Source organism: Corticium candelabrum, chromosome 19, assembly GCF_963422355.1.
Source record: "Corticium candelabrum chromosome 19, ooCorCand1.1, whole genome shotgun sequence".
In the NCBI taxonomy this organism is placed as follows: Eukaryota; Metazoa; Porifera; class Homoscleromorpha; order Homosclerophorida; family Plakinidae; genus Corticium; species Corticium candelabrum.
In genome coordinates, this window is record NC_085103.1 from 489422 (window position 1) to 515158 (window position 25737).

The following is a 25737-nucleotide window of genomic DNA, read 5'->3' on the forward strand; positions in this document are numbered from 1 at the left end:
CTTCCCTACAATGCTTGGCTTTCTATCGCGCCATACCCAGGATATGTACTGTGTCTTCAGCAGCAACGCACTGGGATCGACTGCACCTGGATGGCATTGTATCGGTTTCTTGAGACGCGGCTACGATCGTCTTCGTGTCTGTCTTTTCCTTTCGCATAGCATCGAAGCGGACCTAGTTTGACCTCTTTCTTGTCTATAGAAAGCACGCCTACTCGAAAAATGGGACCGCAACGAAACCAAAAGGCGGCAGCTGTCCTTTGTGCGGCGCGTTTCAAGTTGTCACTCTCCACGTTCGGGGTAGTGGGTGCCACACGAATGCTTCCCACTCAACTAGTCGTGGTGTGAGCGTACCATGCAACCAAGGTCTCGCCCATCGGTCGGTGGTGAGGACTATTCATCGATCCAAGCGGGAGGCAAGGTTTTTTCTTTGTTGGTCGGGTGCTTGCACCACGAATACACCTGGGTTGTCTGGTTGCGAAACGAGTTTGAGGGGTTCTGCTACGACCGCCTGGGTTGCGGTGTTGGACAGCTTACTCCCGCGACATGCATTGATCGAGACCTCGATACGTGTACATCCTCGTTCGTGGACATCGGAGTGGAGGAATGTTTTGGGTAGATGGTTGCTAGGACAGTCCACGTATTCGCACAGTTTTTCGCCAAATTTACTTGGATCTCTCTTGCTTCCAATTGGGAAACGATCTTGTTGTACAGCTTTGTCTGAGTCGTGTATCCGTCGGGAGAATTGTTCACCCATGTGCAGACGTGCTCTCCCTCCGTATGGGTATTCTCTAGCACTACAGAGATCGTCCTGTTCTCGGAACCCTTGCTGGAGTAGGTACCCCACCAAGGTCTTTCGATCGAGGACTCCAGAGACGTCCCGTGTGTAGTCGATCCTGTACATTCCATAGTCAAAGCCCAGCAAGCTTTGTTCTATCTTAGGTAGTGCCTTTTCCATGACACTTATGACGTGGGTGATTGCTTACCGATCTCCCCATGTTTCAGAGGAAATAATCAGGAAGTAACTCAAATGTGATTTACAGTCGACCAATCATCATTTGCAAAAAAGATCAGGTGACAAACTAGTTTGTCACATGACATAATGAGTTCCTAGACCTCTCTTCGCTTCACGGAGACAACATCACGTGAAACCGCCCCGTTGCTATCCTCGCACCGAAAGAGAAGGAAGGCATAGTGTCGAGGCTAATTTCAATTCCCGCTGTATGTTGTTCTACATATTTTTCATTGACAACCTTTGGTATCGGGGCAGCGCAATTGGACATGGTTGCGAAGGTCTTTTTCTCGCTTTAGACAGGTCCACTTATTGTTTCTTCGTTGGCAACTTTCGGTATCGTTGTAGTGAGGTTGGACATGGTTGCGAAAGTCTTTTCTTCTTTGCTCTAGACAGGTCTACATACCTTTACTTCGTTGGCAACATTTGATATCGTCGTAGCGTGGTTGGTCGTCAGATATATCCAGTAGATTGTGGTGTGGGCATTTCCTATAGACGCGAGAAGGACAACAAGACCAACACAAGCAGGTGGTATCTTGGTCGATTTGGTGTGCAACAGGGCGAAAAGAGATAACCGCTTGGAAGGTAGTCGAAAGGTTTCGAACCATCGGTTGTCAAACATTTTCTTGTGCTCTTGTATGCGTGTGCATGTGCGCGTGCGTGTCCGTGTGTGTGTGTGTGTGTGTGTGTGTGTGTGTGTGTGTGTGTGTGTGTGTGTGTGTGTGTGTGTGTGTGTGTGTGTGTGTGTGTGTGTGTGTGTGTGTGTGTGTGTGTGTGTGTGTGTGTGTGTGTGTGTGTGTGTGTGTGTGTGTGTGTGTGTGTGTGTGTGTGTGTGTGTGTGTGTGTGTGTGTGTGTGTGTGTGTGTGTGTGTGTGTGTGTGTGTGTGTGTGTGTGTGTGTGTGTGTGTGTGTGTGTGTGTGTGTGTGTGTGTGTGTGTGTGTGTGTGTGTGTGTGTGTGTGTGTGTGTGTGTGTGTGTGTGTGTGTGCGCGCGTCTGTCTGTTGCAACAAACCATTGTCCATTTGATAGTCTAGAGGACTGTAGGCAAGTTAGAAAACTGGACCACCTTGCTTTTTGCCCAATAGCTTTTTTATTGGAAGGATCCTCGCCGAAATGGTTGCGAACAAGAGGTTGCCAACATTTTTGTCCGCTCCTATATTTAACGCAGGTATAAAAAGTGCGTAAGAAACTAGCGCAGATCAGAAGTGCGCCAGAACCGGTAGTCTATTTACTAATTCTAATTTCTAACCCTAGGAATTCGTGACCAGTGTTAGTCGCGCTGCTGTCTGTGACACGTGACCGTGTAGTCAATCTCATGCACTTCCATAACAATATTGTTGCACTTCAGATTTTTCGGTGGCTGTGTAAGCTGCAAACATCGTATACGGAAAGAGGATTAAAGCGGATGTTGATACACCGAGCGGACGGTTACTAGCTTGCTTTCAATCAACAGAAGACTTCAAATAGAATATGTAATAGATGGTATGTCTGTCCGATTCTGGACAGGGCAGTAGCCGGCGGTTTGTAAGTCACCAGGTCCAGTTGAAAATTCGCACAGACGCGCATGTGTCGTGTTAAATCCAGTCGGTATTAAATAAGTATCTGTGCTCGTTAAATTCTGTCGTTAAATTCAGTCACGATGAAAAAGATCTAGACTCGGTTATATTCAGTCTGGAGTTGAAAGAATAGTGTCCTCGATCACTTGGTTTGGTCTAGACTTTTTAACACGCGTACAGTACCATTCGCCCGACTGTTTTCTTCAATGTACACTGCTAGAATTCAGTCAGATAGTGCGTTAGATGTTAGACAAATGGCCGCTTCATTGCTTCCTAGCTATGGTGAGATGCAAAGTATTAGTAATGTCCTAGACGAACACGATTTAATGGAATGCAATGACGGTGCTCTAGAGTGATTCACAGGGAAGGAATGTACCGTGTCTACGCTCAAGTGTTCGGCGACGCCCAGTCCTCATTTGGTGGTCACGGAATGAGCATCGGCCCGGTTGCCCATCACTGCGAATAATCGGGCAACAGGGGGTGATCGACAATCGTTCTAGACTGCAGTGGATGTCTATTTGAACGAAGGCGTTGTAGACAGTGGTAGCTACCACGAAACTAGGAACCCATGACGTACTACTTCTCCATGCCTCGTTCGTTTTCGGTGCTAGTCGCCAATCAGAAGACGCCGAAACGTTGACACTAAACGGTTGCCAGATAGACATAAACGTTTAGTCAATTGTAACTGCAAATGATGGCAGGATTGTGATAATCAACGTAATGTGTAGATGTTTGTTGAATATGGTCCATGTGTTGTCCTACTTGACATTTAATTAAACGGCAACCTGCAACTTATGAAATGCATGTTCCAAGCAAGAAAACAACATTTGCTTGACTACTTATCTAACACTGCGGTTCAACCATGGATGTACATTGCATGCTTTCTATACTTGTGCTGCGATATCGCTTTTAGCTCCATGGTAACGCGTGGTTATCTTCACGTTCGTCTCCATGCATGCACGTACATTCGTATCTTTAGGCGCTTACGCGGTCGGACTGAACTTAATGCAAACTCGTGTGTAAATGTAGCTTACACAACGTTTTCACTCGTCTAAGCCACACGTAAGCTATACTAAATGGAGCGCCAACGTGGACAAAAATCGATGATGCGAATCGATCATCGCTGTGCATTCGCATCATCGCTTGTCGATTCGCATCATCGATTCTTGTCCACGTTGGCGCTCCATAATTATACAACGTGTATACGCGATACATACGGCCTCGTTATACGCAGTGCAAGATCTGCCTAGTCATGAAATAGCGTTAGCATTTGTTTCAGCTGTTCGAAATACTCTGAAGTAAAATATACACAGCCGAGAAAAGAATGATGCGACAATGCAGTTGCATATCGTGCAAATAGATAATGATTTGGTATTTTAAAAGTTAATTTTCATCGTATTTAGTTAAGTATACCTATTTTGTCAATATCGACAAAGCATCTCGAAAAGCAATACAGAAAAATCAATATGAGAGTCAATCGTTTTCTACAGACGTGGACGTATGAAATGTGTAATGCCACGGAACCAGCCATTTCTCGAATGGATCTCCAGGGAGGCATCTCAGCAAAGAACGAATTGACAAAAAATAGTCTTTGGCAATAGAAAAACTAAACTGATGCTCGGTAGACCGTGCTGGCAGAGACGTTTCATGTTCCCAGAGATCAGCATTAAAAAATATCATTTCTCCCTTCTGCAACAGGAAACATTCATAAATTAATAAAGTTTGTATAATTTGTTATGATACACCAACCGGCTTTTGTAAAGCATGGTTAGGTCAAACTAACTACTAACTAACTAACTAACTAACTAACTAACTAACTAACTAACTGGAGACGTCGGTTTTCCGTTACACTGCAGAAACTAAACGCTCGTGTGATGATGAAAAAACTGAACATTGTTCAAGGTGGTTCCATTTTAGATGATGAACTCAGGCGTGTCCAGGCACGCCCACGTTAGTTTCTTAAGTTAGAGTTTAGGTTTGAGTTTAGTTGACATTTTATGTAGTTTGCCGTACCTATCGAATGTCATTGTACTAGAGAATTGGATATATCTAATAAATATACTAACTAAATAACTAACTAACTAACTAACTAACTAACTAACTAACTAACTAACTAACTAACTAACTAACTAACTAACTATATATATATATATATATATATATATATATATATAAATCTTGTATGCTCGGATGTCTAGACTAAAAAAGCATATCAAGAAAAGTAGAAATTAAAATAATGAATCATGACAGGACGTTTTTGAGCATGCATGGCACATTCAGTTCTCAATGTACTCAAGATGCACTTAATTAAATAACAGTTCAACGGTCTACAGCGATGTTGAGTAAAATAAATAGATGTTATGATTTAGGTAAAACAGAATGCAATTAGATTCCAATTGTGCGCAATAACAGGTGCAGCTCGCCAAGGGGGTTTGTCTGCACTTCGCCATTATGGCATAACACATGATTGTATTGTTCTAAACTATGCCCATATTTTTACAAACTTCAGTTCAATGGGTTTCTAAACAGGAAAATTATTCTCAATAATGTTGCAACGAATGAACAATCATTAAATTCATTACAAAACTCAACAAGTGTAACACAGTCGAATTATCCAGTGGAAGAACAATCTATGCACTTCAGTGTTTGCTCAAGATAAATCATAAAACTCATTGTTACAATCAACAACTGATTATCCATAGGCAAGATATTATATAAAATGTCGTCAAAAAGCATTTTTAAAGAGTAGCAATACTGGAAAAAACAGGCGTGTGATTAATCATTACACAAAACACTGCTCGGCTGCACGCGGTGAGGATGCTTCTCTAGACACTTGCTGACCATCGTTTATCGTTTAGGTAATTTTGGAATTTCATATTGGACGTGCAGCAGTGCCATTGTCAACAACGCCAGTCTGATCGCCTCAGGTCCGTCATCCCAGCTTGCATGAAATAATTGTGCAGCGACTGAGAACACTTGCATTGTTTAGCGAGGATACACTAGCGAGGAGACACAGAGAATTGGCCAAGAAAAGGGAAGTTAACACACAAAGTGGATTAGCACAACTCGCTAATTCTTGTCAATACAATAACTGTTAAAATACCGGTAATTAATATATAGTTAGTAAGATACGACAATTAATATGTTAGCTAAGATACTACAATATGCTCTCTTCCTAAAAATAACGTAATAATAAACTCAACTTGTCTCCAATCATATACCCATTCACCATATCGTCTAGGAGGTTGTCCTTTTGTAGATCTGGTGGAAATCCGTCTCGGTTCGCATAGGGCCTCTTCTTCTGATAGACTGCTCTCGTCAGGAAGTTCGCTGTGATTAGAAATATTCCTCTAATAGGGTTACTTTGCATGCTTTCGTAAAACGTTCATAAAACCGAGGAACCAGTAACTGTCTTCTTACGTGTCCAGGTCTTGCTTGCAGCTGATCAATGTGTACTTTCCGTTCTGTAACCTGGTCATTTAATTTCACAAACTAATACTTTTTGCCAAGAATTCCAGTAACTGCATGCATGTGCTGGCTTTCACCTCGTTTATTATTTACCTTTTTGTTGTTGAAGTAGTACGGCATCTCCAATTTTAAAAGGCTTTCGAGATCTTGACCTACGATCATAAAGCTCTTTCTGTTTTACTTGTGACTTTTGCACGTTTCTTTTCAATGATGTTTCCAGAGTACGGATAGGCGAAGACGAAAAAGATTGCTCTTCCAGTCCTTTGCGCACTGTCTTCTTGAATGATTGAATAATCGCTCAGCTTGGCCATTACATTGTGGATGATACGGGGATTAAGATCCCGTTTGATTTGCAGAATTCTCGAAATGCTTTCGACAGGAATTGGGGATCGTTATCAGTTACAACTTGTTGAGGTATTCCAAACCGAGCCATCATTCGACTAATTAAGGTGGCAATGGCTTGTGTGCAGTATCTGTTGCCCCAATTCGAATTTTACCAACTTCTGGCCATTTCGAATGCGCGTCAATGGCAATTAACCACATCCAATTTTGAAAAGGTCAAGCAATCTATTAAAGTCCAAATGAAAACGCTGCCAAGAGTAATTAGGAAACTCCCAAAGATGTAACTGAGTTGTTGGAAGATTGTTTCGATAACATATCACATCTACGAACCCTGGTTCGATAACTTGGTCTACTGCAGCACAGTGTAACGTCGAGCAAGTTTTTCATTCGAACAGCTCCAACATGTGCTCTATGAAGCTGTTGTAACAAAAGATGGCAAATTGCAGATAGTACAACAACGCTTATCCCATTGTCATGCTTTAGCAAACCTCCATTACTCAGAGATAGTTGATGTACAGAACAAGCAAATGGTTACTGCATCATTTAGTTTGTATGACCAGCCTTGGCGAACACATATGTCATACCTAACAACCTTTTGAAGAATGCGGTCTTTCTACTATGCTTTAGAAGTTGATGATAGTGGATTGGGAAAGTAGTAAGGATTTCCATTTCCATTTCCATAGAAGCAATGTATGATTTCATTTTGTCCTCTCCATTATCGAGACTAGAGTCTATATCGGCCAAAGGTAAGCGAGATAAACAATCTGCATTGCCATGCATGATTAGTAGATTTCTAATATTCAATTTGATAATTATATTGTGACTGCAACAGAGCCCACCTTGCATGCTACACGACTATAACTCTAGTTGAAATTGTATCTCTTAAAATAGTAATCAATGGACAATGGTCAGTTCTCACAATGAATTTTCTTCCCAACAAATAATCACTAAATTCTTGAGCACTAAATACAATTGAATTGAAGACCCTCTTTCTCAATCTGAGAATAATTTCTTTCGGCTTTAGACAAGGTTTTAGAACGATATGCGATTGGCCGTTCTTTTCCGTCAGAACAAAAATAAATAAGCAGCAGCAAATGACTTTCACTCGCGTCACATGCAAGCCAAACCTACAGAACTGGCAAGGCCATCAGCCGTTACTTGATGTAAATTCGTTCCTGCCGTTTCAAATGCATAGGGCATCGTTTCTCGACAACTCTATGAACGGAGCCGTATATTCAGACATCATTGGGAGAAGAATCTGCTGAAGTAATTTGCCATCTCCTAAAATTATCTCACTTCTGAAACGTGTCGTGGGTTGGCATGTGTAGAATCGCTTGAATTTTAGTGTCAGACGGGTGAATGCCTTCAGAATCTATGATGTGTCCAAGGCACTCAATAGACTTTTGAAAGAATTGACATTCTCCTTTTCAAACGAAAACCATTTGTCGCAAACGGTTTGAAACATTAGTTAGATTTTGAAGGTGCTTTTCATCAGTGGCCTCTGTAATAGTGATATCATCAAAATAAGTTGCAGTTGCTTTCAATCCACTCAACACCTTATCCATAATTCTTTGGAACAACGCCGGTGCAGAGCTATATATATATATATATATATATATATTTTATATAAACTCACTTACGTGGGTATCTAACACACAATATCTAAAGAACATGTCTGTACGATCTAAAGCCAGTCTATGCAATATCATTTTGGCGTTATATAGCCAGAGTTTCACCGACAGTTGTTCATGTATGTTACTGACTGCCTGGCTGACTGTCAAATTTCTTTTGAAAGATAAGACGTCGTGCGATGGTCTTCAATACTTCCAAATTGTGTGGTGACCACAGGCCAAGAGATTCGCACACAAGACGGTGGAAAATACTCCCAGTTGATGTGACACTGGCTTCATGACGTTGGTCTTTTTCCCTTTCCCCAGCTGCAGCTGCATTTCCCGCACTGTAAGCTGTTTGGGTAACGTATGACGGCTGCATTGTGTTCCTGGCTGTTACATCAAAATAGGTGGCACGGCCTTGTTCAAAGTCGGGATGAAAAATATCACCCTGTCTGGCACAAGTATCAGTGTTGCAGCGTTGTTCCTTACGGCAGTTGCCATTATCCACAAGCAAAGCGTGAAAAAGAACATCGCATAAGGCGTCACGTCGGCGTGTTCTTATGTTGTTCTGGCCACATCCAAGCAGGTGGCCGCCAAATTTATCTAAGATCTGTCCACAGGAACAGCGCTTGGAACCCAAATCTGCCGGGAAAAGTGGGATGCCTAACCAGATGAACTCTATGGGGCATGGCGAGGCCAGTGTTGGGGTTGGGGATCGCCCGCAGCCATGCTCCAACGTGCTGTGCGGATATCGTGTTAAGTCGGGCACGGTCACGTAATCTGGTGTTGTCTTTAATTGAGTGCCACATTGTGGAGTCAAGCAAAGACTGAAGTTGGTGTTGACTAGTTGTAAGAACGTCAATCTTAGCTGTCGGTAGAAGAGTACGGAGACGATCTTCTACGACTGATCTGCCTTTGAGGCTGCGACCTCGGTCAAGAGATAAGCTGGGGATGATGGCAGACTGTTGCGTTCCAGACAGTAGTTGAAGAACCAGCTCACATGACGAGTTACAGCTTGCAAAGAAAGCTGCCCGTGCTGTTCTTGTTAATTCACGAAGGCCCAAACCACCCTATCCTACTGGCAGGGTTGCCTGTTTCCAGGAGAGGTCTGGTATTGAGGAATGAATGATGGACTCGAGCGATGACCGTAGATCAGCGTCAAATCTGGCAGGTGAAACTGTTCTGATTAAGTGATCATTTTGCACAAAGAAAGACAAGAGCGTAAGAGATGAAGTTCCACCTGAGAGTTCCCTAAATCTGACAAAAGTTGTCGACATTCCAGAACTCTGTCAACACGTTTGGCCAAAGAATTGTTGACAAACTCTTTTGAACCACACATACACACACACACACACACACACACACACACACACACACACACACACACACACACACACACACACATTGATCACAAGATATCGTTGACTGTCCTTATCAACTCTAAGTCGATTGTAAGCATCTGATAGGTTTAATCAGTACACTAAACAAGTCACTTGGAAACGGAATTGGGTGCTGATCGACTATCAAGTAACGATTAAGAGACTTGAAGTCCCCGCAAATTTTAGCGGCAGCAGATGACTTGATTACTTTGAAAGTCGAAAAGGCAAATAGAGCTGTTCAACGTGCAGGTTCCAAAACACCTCGTTTTATCTATCTAATTCCGCTTCACTCTTTGTCCAAAGATGAATCGGCGGTCTTCTGAAAACAAATGCCTTAATAAGTTCAGCATCTGGTCCAACATGAATGCTAACTGACTGACTACAACATCCAAGATCATTACCAAACTATCGCTGAATGTGTCTAGAACACGCTTTGACCGATATTGAAACAGCAAAAATCTTTCAACAGAAAGTGCTACTGCTGGCCAAAAGCGTATACTGTTCTTGAAATAGTGCTATTGAAGGACATCAAGTTGCTTGACGCGTTCTGAGTCCCTCTGTATTCTTGGATAGTTTCGGTTTTCCCAACGCTATCCAAGATTTCTCATTCCTCAATGACACATCTGCGCCAGTGTCTACTCGAAATTGAATCTGTTTGTTTTCAACAATAACATCGACAACCAGTTTGTTTCCAGCGACATGAACGTTTCAGCCATTGCAACCTCTTTACACGCAGACTCGATACCTTGTTCTGACGAGTCCAAAATATTTGCACTGCTTTCATTAGATTCTGATCGTTTGCTTCAGCTATTTTCCTTTTACTGTCTCTTCGTTGCTTTGAAAAGATTGGTTTCTGCGAGCTGGTAAACTTCCGATATCCATGACCGTAACTGTCACGCTCCTGGCAAAATAATAATCTTCGATGATCTTTCAAGGAGCACTCAAAACTATAATAGTCTTTGACACCATAGATGTAACAGAAGCCCCTTCCCGTTTTAGGCTTCCTTTATCTGATCTAATTTTAATGTATCTTATCTACGAATTGAAGTGATTGATCATAACTGTTTCGTGTGGCTAAGACGTTGTTCTACACGCATGCACGGTTTCAAACCCTTACGAAAGCCAAATTTTAACTCTTCCAACCAGTCGAGTAACGTAGACACAAACTCATTGACAATTTTGGGCAAATGACGACTGAGGCGTAGCTAGGCATGAGGCAATGAAGCAGTTGCCTCTCTAGTAGAAGTAGGCGTAGTCACATTGGATCACACCCTAGTCCCGTTTCTGTCGCGTGCCCGCAGCATGGCCGAGCTCCTGGCTTAGAGACTACCATTCAGAAGCTGCTTCTCTCGGGGTAATTGCCTATCGTCGATGTCATTGTGCGCACTAGGACAAATTGTAGATATTAATAGGTACAATTTATATAAATCGCAAATTTATATCAACTTGCCTCGGTTAAAATATAATCCTGGCTACGCCACTGGACGAAAGCTACGAGCCTCATCCATGACATCATGATTCCAATTAAGCGATCCTTAGATGGTAACCAAAGTTTTTGATTCTGAGCGAAATTAAACGAAACGCCTCGCAAACTACTGTCTGTTCCCCATAAGTGTGAACTTTAAAAATTATCAATATCTCCGCTGTTTTATGGACTTCCGCGATGATCTCGGTATCGTTAGAAACCGCTAGGTCTGGCATTTCTGTTCATCAAATTATCTAAGCCCTTCCTACAAACGAAACGGAAAAATAATACTTTTGCATATCAAAGACAAACGGGTGGAGCAATGGTTATTATCCAATTATCTTGTAAGACCAACGGATCAGCAACTGGAACCATTTAAGATAATTGGTGTATGGTCCAACTGGAGCAGCTCTTAGTGCTATAATGAGCACACCTGTTGTGACATCTACTTCATTACTCACTTCCGAGTTCACACTTACAGGGAATAGACAGCAGTTGCAAGAGTACGTCAGATGGCTACTATGCGTAGATATATTAAATGGGATAGGCACACTTGCTTTTTGTGTGCCGTCAAAGATGATGCTGTGCTCAAAGCTGCTTTGAAGACGAAAGAAGATGAACAGTTGCTGACCTTCCAGAACGTCAGATCGCGATGGAGGTGAAAGAAGCAGCCAAAACAGGTGTACTACAGTAGAAAAGGTCAAGTCTACGCTAAACCGAAGGATGTCACCAAAACCGCGCATCACGTTCCAGAAACCACAACGGAAGCACGAATCTTCCCCGAGACTGACCGCAGACCACGTGGAAGCTACGAGACAAATGTCGTTTCTGGGAAGCGAAATGCCACTATACTACCGCAAGAAGAATGAAGCTGCTGCCGCATGCCACAGTAATCAATCTAGAGAGCTATATAGGTCAGGTGAATCACCATGTGCAGTCGCTACGGTAAACGAGAAAGATACAGCTCAAGTTCATATCCCGATTCCCCAAATGGAACCTAATTTTGGTCGACACTGGCGCTCCTAACCTAGGTGGCAAGATTTGCGACGCACTAATTTACCACGCGTGCTTTAGAGTCACAGTGATTCAAGCTGACACGAATCAATGAGAATCATGCGGGAGTCACATTGGAATCACCGTGATTCCGAAACGCGTCAAAAATTGGTGCGTCGCAAATCGTGGTGATTTGTTGTGCCAAGTTGAATTTGTAACTTGTAATCGTTGCTACTAACTTGTTGCACTAGCTAGTACGTGTCTTGGGTTAAAATTGAAATTCTAGATCTTGTGTACACCCCCTATCAAAACTTTGCACCGCCTCTGCTGTATAGATCAACTAGTCCTAGCCCGCTCTATGGGCGGTAGCAATTTACTGGGCGCTTACAATACACGCGTCCTCTTACTGTATGCATCTTACACACACTCCAGACAGCACAGTTTACACTCTACTATACTGTACCCGTTGGGAACTAGAGGATGGCTTTACAATTACAGTTCCTGGCGAGAACACGCCACATTCGCATACTCGGTTAATTGAACAAACAAAGTCAGGCGCCAAAATCTCGAAACCCGAGTCGACTGTTCGTCTCGGACGGCCAAACTCAACCAGGCCGCCTAGTTTCGCGACGACCACAGGCGCGGATCCAGGATATTTGGAAAGAGGGGGTTGCAAACTTCGATAGACCACGCCTACTTCAGTCAACGCATTTGTATTGCTAGAGGTGCAAATGGCCCAGGCTTCTTACAGCTTAGCTAAAGTAAATGGCAAAAACTATGGCAACATATCTCTAGCAATATGTCATGTTATATACTCCCTGAATCATCAAAACTGTTTAACAGAATCTAACTGCATCATGCATAGACTACTGCTAAATAAATGTTAAGGAAACTACGGTGCAGTTATGTCTCTCTCAAACAAAGACTGTATGAACAACCTCCGTGGATGACTTTGTACAAACTTCGTCTGCTGGTACCTGGTCTTTGTAATGCATGGCGATAACTGATAGGTGTGCAAGACGCTCCTCTGCCATGGTAGACATTGTATGTCTTCAGTCTCCTCAGTAGAAAAAGTGACCTCTCTGCTTCGGCACTTGTGATAGGCAGTCTACATGCTATTAATAGCAGACGATGAACATTCGGGTGCAACCGAGAGTCACAGGCTCCCAAGACCAGGAGAAGGTTAATTGTTGGGTATGGCCTTCTTGCACTCTTGCTCTCTTTTCCTTGCTTCTTGCATTTCCTGGTATTTGCTTTGACATACAGACTGCCACCTTCCCACTTCACCTCGTAGAGACTTCGGGAATGGATACGAAGATCGGCTTGCCAGTGCATATTCCATCTACGCTTTCCATTGGGTCAACGTCAGAACGAACCAGAAGGGTAAGCACAAGACACAACAATGCTCGGACATTATCTTGCTCACCATTAGATCGTTCGCGCATCTGAAGAAGCAGGGAGTCTAGGAGGGGTATCGCAACGGATCCTTTGCAGTGGTCAATCGGACTCCGACTACCGGTTTCGCTGTAAGTTCGCTTTTCTTGGAAAAGATTCAACGGATTCAATCCTGTCTGCGAGTAGCAGAATGTCTTGATACCAGAAGTCAAAGAGGTTGTATATATCCTGCCTTGTTGCCTCAATTCTTTCAGTTACGTACTGAGTGAACCATTCCGTACGCAACTGGTCACGAGTCTGGAGTTTGGCTGCCAGATGTCTCACTTCGTCAGGAATAAGCTCAGTTACTCTAATTTAATACTGGAAATGAGCACAGTGCGGCTTCAAGACCTTGTGCTTTAACTCCGAGGCTAACAAAAGGGGGGTTGCAACCCCCACAACCCCTACCCTAAATCCGCCACTGGACCGGAGATCGGCGTTGAGTCGATCAGCGCATTACAGACAGACAGACAGACGGAAGCGCTGGATAATGCAAGCGATTGGAAAGCCTAATTTTATAGAGCGCGCGACTAGAAGTAAGTGGTCACGAGAACTTGCCAAAGCACTAAAAGTGGTCCAGAACCTGCACTTTATATACAACTTGTAACTTTACTTACATGAACGTTGATCGTCAGCTTTAGAGGGCAGATGTTTTGACACTCACGAGCAGGCCAAAGTTGCCACTCCTTTTCTCCAAGTAACTGACCATGCCACGTGCCCGACGTTTTCATGCTGTCCACATGACGACGGCGACCATGTAAACGCATATCTTCGGCCAGACGACCAATAAAAAAATAATACGTCGAAGCATGCGTTGACCAGGGAGCAAAAAAGTATGGATCTGCAATGCATAACATTTTACCGTATAACAGTGCTATAGTAATCTAGAGCCCTAACAAATATATAAACCAACTTGATCAAATATACAGTACTAGATAGCTAAATAGCCTGCGCACGAGCAGAGTAGATTATTAGTTGCTAGTTAATTAATTTAATTACTTAACATTCTACGCAAATTTATGCTGTTGCATGAGTATCCCATTCTAAGAATTTGTCATGAAGTATATCTCATTTCACATGTATTTTAATCCTTTTTGAAGAATTAGCAGCCGGACTAAATTGTCATGAAAAATTTCGTCAGACCTATATCCCGTTCAATTATATCCCGTTCTGAGAAATTAGCAGGGATCGACTATCCCAAAAACTATGCCGCTACAAATCCCGTTCTTTGCCTGGGCTGATTAAATTATTGATTGTTAGTAATATCTCGTCGAAGACAAATGAAAATGTAACTGAATGTCTCGTTCTAAATTAGCAGCGAATTTTCTCTCAGAGTTATGTGTCGGCCAGGGGCGTAGCGTGGCATGCACTAGACCGGGCTATAGCCCCATCATTTGTAGTCTTAATCATAAGAATTGTGGACTGTATAAATACGTGAGAGGACCAAAAGCTCACCCTTTTGCCCAGTCCGGATCTGCCACGGATTCTAACGTATCAGTCAATTAGGCTAAAAGCCAACAAAAGTGAATTTACCCCCATATCTAGAGGTTACGCTACGCCCTTGCTATTTGCAATATTCACGTGAGAGATGAGAAAGACAGCTGTATGGCAGCACATAAACAGTGAGCACATTACTAGGTGTGAGTTTTCCAGTATTAGTTTTCGAAACGTTTTGATCGCCAAATTTCTGCTCTTATGCCTACCACCGCAAATGGAAGCTTTGTCGTCGTTCTACTGGAAGTGGTCGTTCTCGTTGTGGTGGAATTATGGTAGAGCCTTGCTCATCTCTATGGTTTTACAGCTCTTCATTTCTAGATCAACCTTATAATCAACAGTTGTCTCTTTCTGAAGAAACACCATCTGAAGACACTATTGTTACAGTACATCTAGTTTTCAGTATGTAAACCTTCATGTTGTATTGGAGGGCTTCAAGGCTGCAGAAATTCTTGATTCTTCTCAACTCAGATGATGCAATCACATTCCATGCTGTCCGAAATTGTCAGTTTGCCTGTTACGATTATAGCTCATGTCCCAGTTTATGTGAGACTTCTACTGCCTGAGGTTTCGTCAACCGAGTTTCAATATGCACGTTATAGTGGTATTTGGGGATTTGTTCGCCTCTTTGCATTTTCCAAAAGCTGTCCTTCACTTCCTACGTGGACGGAGACAGAAACGTATTCATACGAGTTCATTGCTGTGTTCGCGGTTAGAGTAATGGAAGAATGGTGATCTAGTTTCACTGTGAAAGGAAGCCATGCAGGCTAGATGAAAAGTCGAAATTTCCTCATACTACTGGAAGTACGTACCAAGCAAAGAAATGCAAGGAAAGCTTTAGTCTTAGCTAGAGAGGTCGCTATAATGTAGCAATGAAAGTTTTGGGCTCTGAAGGGTGAGCTTCGTCTGATGACATGAAGGTCTTGGATGATCTTGTATGTCGCCATTCTCAACATGAGTTGCCTCCATCGATTGACAAACATTGTGCACCATTCGTTGTTGATTCTGCTGCTATTGTAGATGCGCTTAAATCTTTCCCAAGGAAAGCAGCCCCGGAAGCTCAAAACTTCGTGCTCAACATATTCTTGACGCAGTTTCTGGCACAGTGGTTCCTGCTGCTTCAACTTGTTTGGGTAATCTTACTCGGCTGATCAACATGTTAGCAGGAAGTCTGGATGCTAGAATTGCTTCATGGCTTTCTGGTGCTTCTTTGACTGCTTTAAGAAAACATACTGGTGACTTCAGACCATTTGCAGTGGGTAAGGTCTTGCGTCGTATTGCCAGTCGGATTTGTTGTGCTGCTGTAAAAGACTCTTTACCAGATGTTTTTCTTCCATATGGCCAGGTAGGAGCTGGTATACCAGATGGTGTGGAAGCAGCAGCTCATGGGTTGCGTCAGTACATCAATGAGTTTGGGTGTAGAGAAGACTGACTTTTGTTGCTTGAAAGTAAATTTCAGGAATGCAATTAACGAATGCCAGCGGAAGTACTTTTATATCGCCTTGCCAACAACTTTCCAGAGTTGTTGCTGTAGACTCAGTGGTGTTACCATTGCAAAGGTGAGCTAAGATTTGGTATTCACAGAAATATTTCATCTGCTGGTGTGCAGCAGGGCGATCTAAGATGCTACTTAGATGATGGCACTTTTTTATTGGGACAAAAAGTGCTGTTGGATCTTTTCTTTCAGCTTTGCTGGAGAAGCTAAGGACATAAATATGGTCTGTTTGTCAACACCTCCAAGTGTGAAATACTTTGGCCTTCAGGTGACCAATCCTTTTCTGAAAGATTTCAGTGACAAGGGTTAATGCACAGTCAAATGGCATGGAATTACTCGGAGCTCCAATTGTGGGGTCATATTTTGATAACTATTTCAGAAAGAGAGTAAACAAGGTGTTGTTAGCTCAATCTTGTCTGTCTGTCCTGGATAATCCTCAAGTAGAGTTTCAGCTTCTCCAAGGTTGCTTGGACTTACGTCGTTTGAGTAATCTCTAACCAGTTACCCCTTTTTGCAGAGTTAATGGACAGCTAATTACGTTTTGACTTAGATCTGCGACATTCATTACAACTTATTACTCGTTCGTCCATTTCTGATTGTTCTTGGATCCAAGCTACCTTCCCTTCTCGCCTTGGAGGGTTAGGTTTACGTTCTGCCTGTTGTTATGATGTCGCTGCTTTTCTTGGTAGTTGCAATTCTTGTCGACAGTGGGCTATGCAACTAACCCAGTTTTCTTCTACTACGTACACTTCATTTACAAGAGAACAGGATTGTCTTTGTCTTTTCAAGAATGTCTTAGACTGACGGTGTCAGGCCGGATTTACAACTCCCTGGTTTGAAACAATGTCAGCTTCAAAGTCATCTTGACACATCAGTTGAAATCTGTAAGTAGTCTTAGAGATCAAGCGAGACTTAGTACTCTTGCAACTCCTTACACTGGAGCATGGCACCGCGGGTAACCCCAAATCCTAAACTTGGCCTATCCATGTCTAGAAAGGAATTCGTGATTGCTATTCGGGTCTTTCTTGGGTATACCACTCTTCCCTCCTCCACCGAATGTTTCCCGGTGTTCTTGTAGGCACATCCTCAATGTCCTTGGAGATCATCTACTAGGTTGTGGAAACCGAAGTCTTAGGATCAAACGTCATGATGCTTTACGCGACGTACTCTTTCATTATCTCCTTTCTGACAACAAGGGCTCTAAAATTGAACAACGTTGTAATGCAGAAAACTTCAAACGTCCCGGTGACTTGTATCATCCTGATGTTTTAGAAGGACGTCCTGCCTTTTTGATGCTTCAGTGAGGAACTCATTACAGCCTAGTCACATTATGTGCCATTTCAAATCCTGGATCAGTTGCAGAGGCTGGAGCCGAAGAGAAAGATATGAAACATGGCGACGAAGTCCTGAAATCTGGTTGCTCATTTATAACACTAGTTGTAGAAAGTTTTGGTTATTGGGCTAAGTCCAGTTTGGAAACACTGAAAATAATAGTATCTCGTTCAGCTACTGTTCATAATACAGCTCTGAGCATAGCTGTTAATAATTTGCAAATATCAGTAAGACTATGGCAATATAACATTTAGAGGACCTTGTTCTGTTAGACACACACACACACACACACACACACACACACACACACACACACACACACACACACACACACACACACACACACACACACACACACACACACACACACACACACACACACACACACACACACACACACTATATCACTTTGATCTGCACGTTATAATTAGATTACAGTTTTAGCTACCAAGTAAGCAATCTGTTGCTGTGTACTTCTACATGCACTTTGACTTCGACGCATTTTTTCAAATGGCAACCTATCAACTATGTTAGTTTCTAAGACATTTACCAGATACACGCAATTGTTTATAGTCTTTTAGTTCAGTCGACTAACAATATGAAACAAAGACTAATGTCTAACGTATCTAGAATATAATTTAAAATATAATTTCACCTTTTACTGCCTGATTCAGATAATCATAGATAGCCTTTTCATTTGTTATCCAGTTAATATACCACGTGTCATTCATTATCACATCGTCAGCTGTTGTGAAGAACTTCTCTGGTGTTGAGTACCGTTCTCTGTCAGGGCTAGCGTCAGCTGGAGAAGAAAGAATGTCAAAAAATGACCCAAATACTTCGTCTATTGTGCCCAAGTCTACAGCTTCTTTGTAGAGGTTTCTGTACGTTTGCAGACTCATGTTCTGCAGTCCTTCTACAAGTGCCGAAACGTTCCAGTCTTTCATAGCATCGGTGACAATGACGGGTCTTCCAGTCAGACCATACACCTGCATGAACTCCTCACATGAAACGTCACTGACTCGATCCACTGATTCGTAGCCTCTACAATATCCACACAAGTCTTTCTGATCTTGTAACGCTTTCTCTTTCGTTTCAAGACTAACATTCCAGCCATCACAATAACAGAGTCTATTGTGATGTGTCAGACAGGTGAAAATGTAGCAGAAATGATCGTGAAAGCAAGAAATAAGACCAGCAGTGAGTAAACTTGCAACGGCAACCACTATAGGTGACAGCCTTCGGCTCAGACAAGCTTCTCTAACCATATCGTGTTGCTGGTTACGGGTAAGCGTCCAGTGCCAAACGTGTTTGCGCAATCTCGGTGCCCGGATTGCAATTAGGGTCAAAGTGTTGTGTAAGAAGTGTCCTAACCACAGTAGGTAAATGCACATTTTTTTACAAGAATCCAACAAAGCATCACCGATGCGTATAGTTAGCACTCACTCCTCCTTCGTTTTACCACGTGAATGTCACGTGTGTGTAGGAGCATGGGATTTCACACGTGTTGCTGAATTTTTAACGTACATGTATATTCATGTAGTTAGTTAGAAAATACGTATCTACTCTAGGACAGTAAACTGTAAAACACTGACGGCAAAAACCAAATGTTTAAATTTTAACTGTATTAATAATTTTGTTCTACAATGGAAAGTTGCAAATTACTGTTCTGGACCTCGAGCCTAGATCGATGGCTGATGACGCAACACGTCCTGTCCGTCGTTCCCTATCTCTGCTTGTAGTCTCTGTGGCTTTCGTACTCATTGCCCTTCTTGTCCAGCTTGCCACGGAATATTCAGCACTCCATCATTTTGAGTATGTATTGACGTGTCTGACTGATCAGCACTCCTGCAAATGCGAAGGCTGGAATGCCACTTTCGAAGAAAAACAGAAAGCTTTGATGCTTCAAACAGACAAGTGTGGATACTGTAAGGGCTACGATTCTGTACGTCGAGTCAGTGACATTTCATGTGAGGAGTACTCGCAAGTGTATGGTTTGACTGGTAGACCAGTCATTGTCACAGATGCAATGAGACACTGGAACATTTCTATGTTTGTCGAAGGGCTGGAGAAAATGAGTCTTCAAACGTACAGAGAATTGTACTATCGAGCTGTAGAATTAGGCACGAAGGACAAAGTGTTTGGTTCATTCTTTGACATTCTGTATACTGGCCTTGATCCTGAGAGTGGACCATATTCAACACCCGAAAAATTTTTTGCTGCATCTGATGAAGTAGTGATGAACGACACATGGTACATTAATTGGATTACAGATGACAAGTCTATGTTTGATGTTTTGAACCAAGCAGTGCAAGGTATTTTGCAAGTTAGATTTGATGAATGTACTTACCTAGATGTACAATATAAAATCGCGCGCGCGCGCGCGTGTGTGTGTGTGTGTTGTGTGTGTGTGTGTGTGTGTGTGTGTGTGTGTGTGTGTGTGTGTGTGTGTGTGTGTGTGTGTGTGTTGTGTGTGTGTGTGTGTGTGTGTGTGTGTGTGTTGTGTGTGTGTGTGTGTGTGTGTGTGTGTGTGTGTGTGTGTGTGTGTGTGTGTGTGTGTGTGTTGTGTATGTGTGTGTGTGTGTGTTGTGTGTTGTGTGTGTGTGTGTGTGTGTGTGTGTGTGTGTGTGTGTGTGTGTTGTGTATGTGTGTGTGTGTGTGTGTGTGTGTGTGTGTGTGTGTGTGTTGTGTGTGTGTGTGTGTGTGTGTGTGTGTGTGTGTGTGTGTGTGTGTGTGTGTGTGTGTGTGTGTGTGTGTGTGTTAGCTCAGTTGGCTAGAGAGTCATCTTATGGAGTGTTTACATCCGGGACCTTAAAGGATTGCAAGTTCAAGTCAAGTGATGGCGAGCTATGGCATAATTTTCTTAAGCAAGAAGTTAACACATATTTGCTTCTCTTGACTCGGGAGTATAAATGAGTACCTTGTCATTGACTGGAGTCCTAAGCGGCCATTGGCTGTGACGTGACATCAGCCACTGGGGTCCTGGTGAGACTTCGGGTGCTCACACCACAGTTGGCTTCACAAGTCGGTGCTCCTGCGAGTGCCTGGCCCGGCTTCAGAAATTTGCTAGTGTGGGCGTAGAGTTCCCTGAGTAGTGCACAGGGCCCAGCTTAACAGCTGGGGCGTGACCTTTGAGAGACAGCTCCTGACATTTAGGATTTAGGTGTGTGTGTGTGTGTGTGTGTGTGTGTGTGTGTGTGTGTGTGTGTGTGTGTGTGTGTGTGTGTGTGTGTGTGTGTGTGTGTGTGTGTGTGTGTGTGTGTGTGTGTGTGTGTGTGTGTGTGTGTGTGTGTGTGTGTGTGTGTGTGTGTGTGTGTGTGTGTGTGTGTGTGTGTGTGTGTGTGTGTGTGTGTGTGTGTGTGTGTGTGTGTGTGTGTGTGTGTGTGTGTGTGTGTGTGTGTGTGTGTGTGTGTGTGTGTGTGTGTGTGTGTGTGTGTGTGTGTGTGTGTGTGTGTGTGTGTGTGTGTGTGTGTGTGTGTGTGTGTGTGTGTGTGTGTGTGTGTGTGTGTGTGTGTGTGTGTGTGTGTGTGTGTGTGTGTGTGTGTGTGTGTGTGTGTGTGTGTGTGTGTGTGTGTGTGTGTGTGTGTGTGTGTGTGTGTGTGTGTGTGTGTGTGTGTGTGTGTGTGTGTGTGTGTGTGTGTGTGTGTGTGTGTGTGTGTGTGTGTGTGTGTGTGTGTGTGTGTGTGTGTGTGTGTGTGTGTGTGTGTGTGTGTGTGTGTGTGTGTGTGTGTGTGTGTGTGTGTGTGTGTGTGTGTGTGTGTGTGTGTGTGTGTGTGTGTGTGTGTGTGTGTGTGTGTGTGTGTGTGTGTGTGTGTGTGTGTGTGTGTGTGTGTGTGTGTGTGTGTGTGTGTGTGTGTGTGTGTGTGTGTGTGTGTGTGTGTGTGTGTGTGTGTGTGTGTGTGTGTGTGTGTGTGTGTGTGTGTGTGTGTGCATGGGCCACTGTATGTGTGTTTGAAGCAGGCTTTCAAACGATGCCGTGAGAGAGGTGATTGAGCTGTTGCTCATCTGCTCTCTCACCCTAGATTTAACTGCACCCATTGGTGGATGTTTGGTCCTCTCTCGAGGGGTCGATCTCACGTAAAATCTCTTGTCGCCTTGACAGAGGCATGACTTTGAATTTTGGCACTGTACAATCCCTATGCACATGTCACGAGTGGTGGTCGATTTTTCCGGCAATTGAACCTATACTTGTTAGTGCCTGCATTTTGAACAGCGGATTGAATATATTCCTTACTAGCCGATGGAAGTGAGCAGTGAATGAGACATTTGTTATTATTGCAATGGAAGATCAAAATCGTTCTGGCTATCGATCTTCTTGCCATAATCCTAACTACCATGCATTGGTCCAAGCAGGCACAGGTGTACACAACGCATTCATGTACCACCACCAGACTACTTTCACGCAATTATACTAAACTGTAAACTGCAGGCTGATTATAGAGTGAAAACAGGAGCAGTGTGACTCCGAATTTGTAGATACAAATAGGTTTTTCTACTACAAGACTTTGCTGCATGCTTATAATTATAGTTTTAGATGTGTGGGCGTTGCTTTATTCACTTAAACTTAGTGTCCCATGTGTTGGTGTTGTTTTGTTAACCTGGATGTTAGAGCAAGATATTTTGACCATATCCGGGTCTTAAGATTTTTGGTTGGATGAATTATCCGGGAGTTTGTGTTGTCTCCGCCCAATAACGGAATTATATCATCACTGAAGTCCATTTTGTTAATTATCTTAACTAATTAATTTGTTCAGCGAACAACAGGCTAATCAGCTAGTGATGTATATGTGCAATCTATGTGAATGTATTATGTGAACTGCTGATTGCTAACTGCAAAAGATTATAAATGTAATATTTACATTATTTATAACGTTGGACTATGCATAACTACGTGCATATTTTAGAGCTTTTGCTGTCCTGTATTTGTGTGGTTTATAGCTTGATTATTTTGCAGATCCATACTTTTTTGCTCCTTGGTCTACACATGCATCACAGTTGTGGTTTTTTATTGGTCGACTTGCTGAGGGTAAGAATTTAGAAGGTCGTTCTCGTCATGTGGACACTGTTAAGATGTCTGGTACGTGGCATGGTCAGCTACTGGGAGAAAAGGAGTGGCATTTTTGGCCAGCTCGAGAGTGCCAAAGTGTTTGTCTTGATAAACTTATAGTCAATGTTAAGGTATGGCTGCTTGTGATAAGTTGAGTCATATAGGTAATAATCATACTGAGATGGCTGTGTGTCACAATAATAGATTACAATGCAGATATACTTTTTGTTTCTGCAGTGGTGCTTAAACTTAACTAAACAGGTTCTGCTGATTGAGCAATGATGTTTTAAAATGTGTACTTTACTACATTACTTGCTACCAACTACTAACTGGTACTGTAACTAATTTAATTAATTAATTTTTGCATTGATTTATGCAACGGACAAGTAAACTTTTATGGTAAGGTGTCCCACTTGCAGTTAAGCTGCCTTTAGGGTTTTTCTTATTTTGTTTAAATCTTGAGTGTCTCTAAACAGTGTTATATTTACTAGTTATGGTATGGACATGTCGAGGATATCTTTGTTCCCCCCCAGGGTAGTGGCAGCTAAAAGCGAGATAATTGCCTTGGTAATTATTGACGCAACTAACTGCCACTCACGCAAGGCGGAATGACAAACGATATCGGAGATTCACTCATACCACAGGGGCATAGCGTGACCTCTAGAAAAGGGGGAATTACTTCACGATGCTACGAGACACGGTCACTTTTATGGAGACGTCCACTTTTTATTGCCTTATTGACTTGATGCTGTAGAATCAGTGGCAGATCCAGACTGGGAAAAAGGTGGTATTTAGATACTATCTACAGGTTTTGTCCTCACACGTAGTTACAGTCCACAATTGTTATGACCACGCCTGCAAATGATGGGGCTTTATTTATATAACTGTGTGGACTCACAGCCAGCTCCTTCCCCTTTTTGACTTACGTTGGCGGGGAGAGGGTCTGGTAAGATTCCTTTGATGTCTTGGTTCTGCCGACCCCAGCATTCCATGGGGCATAAAGACATAATGAAGGTCTGTTATTGAGATAATCGAGCAACTGATGGGAACGCACTATTAGTTAGTATCCGCATGTACAGCGAACTTTTCGCTTCTGTTCTACTGCCGGTGCAGCCGGACTTTGTTCTTGTTATAAGCGAGTTCATTTACTCTCGCAGGTTGCGTGGCTGCTGAAGAACAACTCACCTGCCAGTGACAGTATGTTGTCCTACAAGCTGCGCGCTTCTCTTACCATGCTTAGAGCAGGCAGCCACCCAACCTGTGAGAGAAAACGAACTCGCTTATAGAGTCCAGCAGCACCTGCAGCAGAAACAGAAGCGAAACTTCGCTGTACATGCGGATACTAAGTAGTAGTGCTTTACCATCAGTTGCTCGCTAATCTCAATTAACAAATCATCGTTATGTCTTTATGTCTCATGGAATGCTGGGGTCGGCAGAACCAAGACATCAAAGGAACCTTACCAGACCCTCTCCCCACCAACGGAAGTAGGCTATAGCCTGGTCTAGCCCATGCCACGCTACGCCCTTGCAGGATAATTGATTTGTATGGCGGATGGCCATTGGTTGGTTTGAATTACCGTTCATTCTGAGCTGTGAGTACGCAAATCTTACTTTTTTTGTAACTAATTAGACGGAGTCCAACTACAATCTAGGTGCGTTGGTCGTTTAGTAACTCGGTAATTAGAAGCATGGAATCATCTGCTCGTTGTACATGTTGAAACCAGTTGCGTTGTGCTGTTGATCATAACAAAGGTAGGGTACACGATTCCCTTGACGCGGTAGGGTATCATCATACAAACGATTTAAACTCGCTGCAGGTATGAACCAATCAGTGCTGGCAAACCCCACGTGACATGATACAAGAACGTTTGTAGCAATAGTACATGGCTTTTTATATCAACACGCTTTCAACTAGTCTTTCTAACATTTTATAGTAGTTATTTACATAAAATACATGATAAAATTATCAAATTTGCAATGGTTGATGTTTAATTGAATTTGTGATATAGATGGGAGAGATGATATTGGTAAATACTGACTTGTGGGAGCATGAGACATTTATGCCACCACGTTCTGCTGAGCATCAATTCAGCTTTTCAGTTGCCAAGGATTACTATATGTCATCTCGTTTTCTCTTACGGAACGTACCTGGGGATCCGTTTCAAGACTGGCTCTTTCCGTGGAATTATACTTTTACTTCTACCTATGAGCACAGTGATTGAATTTCTGTTGAAGAATGTTTTCCGTCTGTGTTAGCTTTTTAACTTTGAAGGCTAGCGATAATTCTAGCTGTGTGCTAGCCCTGTGTACACAAAGTTATCGATTGTATACTCAAGAAAGGCTCTTTTCCGTTTAGAGAATTAGATTGATAGAAATGGTAAACAATTCACGGTCGCATGAGCTCATGCAGTCACCAATTAGAACGCTGTAGTGAAGCAAACGACGGTCTCACCTCAAATTTAGTGCGTAGAGGACTCTGGTATCTTTCTCGACCGGGTACCGTTGGAGTGGGCGTGGTATTTTATTGTATTTAACTGAAAGGACCGTATATAGGCTGTTCAACCGTCAATGGCAGCGTCTAAGCGGTAACCCGAGGCGCGCATGCGTATGGGTGACAGTAAGACCGGGTTAGACAGCCGGATGTGGGGGGTCGATAGACGGTATTATTGATTTATAGCAAGTTTTGTGCAAATGCAATAAGCAACTTTTGTGCTTTTGTCGGGTGTCGTGAGCTGCTGCTAGCGCACGTCAAACGAGCACTTGTGCGCAAAAGGCCTGTTCCTACTAATTACAAGAATGCAAAAATATTTATGTAATCAATAAATAAAGTAGGGATGGCTGCGTACTTTAAGCTAGTGCTTGAAGAAATAGGGGGTTGAAACTTTCGTGTACTCATACTTTACATCTGAAACCAGTCTCATACTTTACATCTGAAACCAATTTCCCACAACTAAATCCCTACTCCTATCCAAGCAGCCACCTTGAAACCAAACAGAGTGAAGTAGGGATTTGTTTCAGATGTAAAGTATGAGTACTTGTCTGCGAAAGTTTCGACCCCTAGTTCTTCAAGCAACTAGAGTAAGCAGCCATCCCTACTTTGTTACACTAAC

At 42.9% G+C, this 25737-nt stretch overlaps 2 protein-coding genes across 2 annotated transcripts; one reads left to right on the forward strand and one right to left on the reverse strand.

Moving 5' to 3' along the window:
• Positions 1-3814: 3814 nt before the first annotated feature.
• Positions 3815-18848, reverse strand: LOC134195217 (uncharacterized). Its single transcript, XM_062664218.1, has 3 exons — positions 18236-18848; positions 13877-14100; positions 3815-4254 (listed from the first exon to the last, which is right to left on the reverse strand). Exons 1-3 carry the CDS (start codon positions 18846-18848, stop codon positions 4039-4041), a joined length of 1053 nt encoding a protein of 350 aa, XP_062520202.1. The 3' UTR covers positions 3815-4038.
• Positions 18849-19270: 422 nt separating this feature from the next.
• LOC134194864 (uncharacterized) lies at positions 19271-25027 on the forward strand. Its single transcript, XM_062663845.1, has 3 exons — positions 19271-19895; positions 22535-22758; positions 24637-25027. The coding sequence occupies exons 1-3, from the start codon at positions 19271-19273 to the stop codon at positions 24847-24849; spliced, it is 1062 nt and encodes a 353-aa protein (XP_062519829.1). The 3' UTR covers positions 24850-25027.
• The last annotated feature ends 710 nt before the right edge of the window (positions 25028-25737 follow it).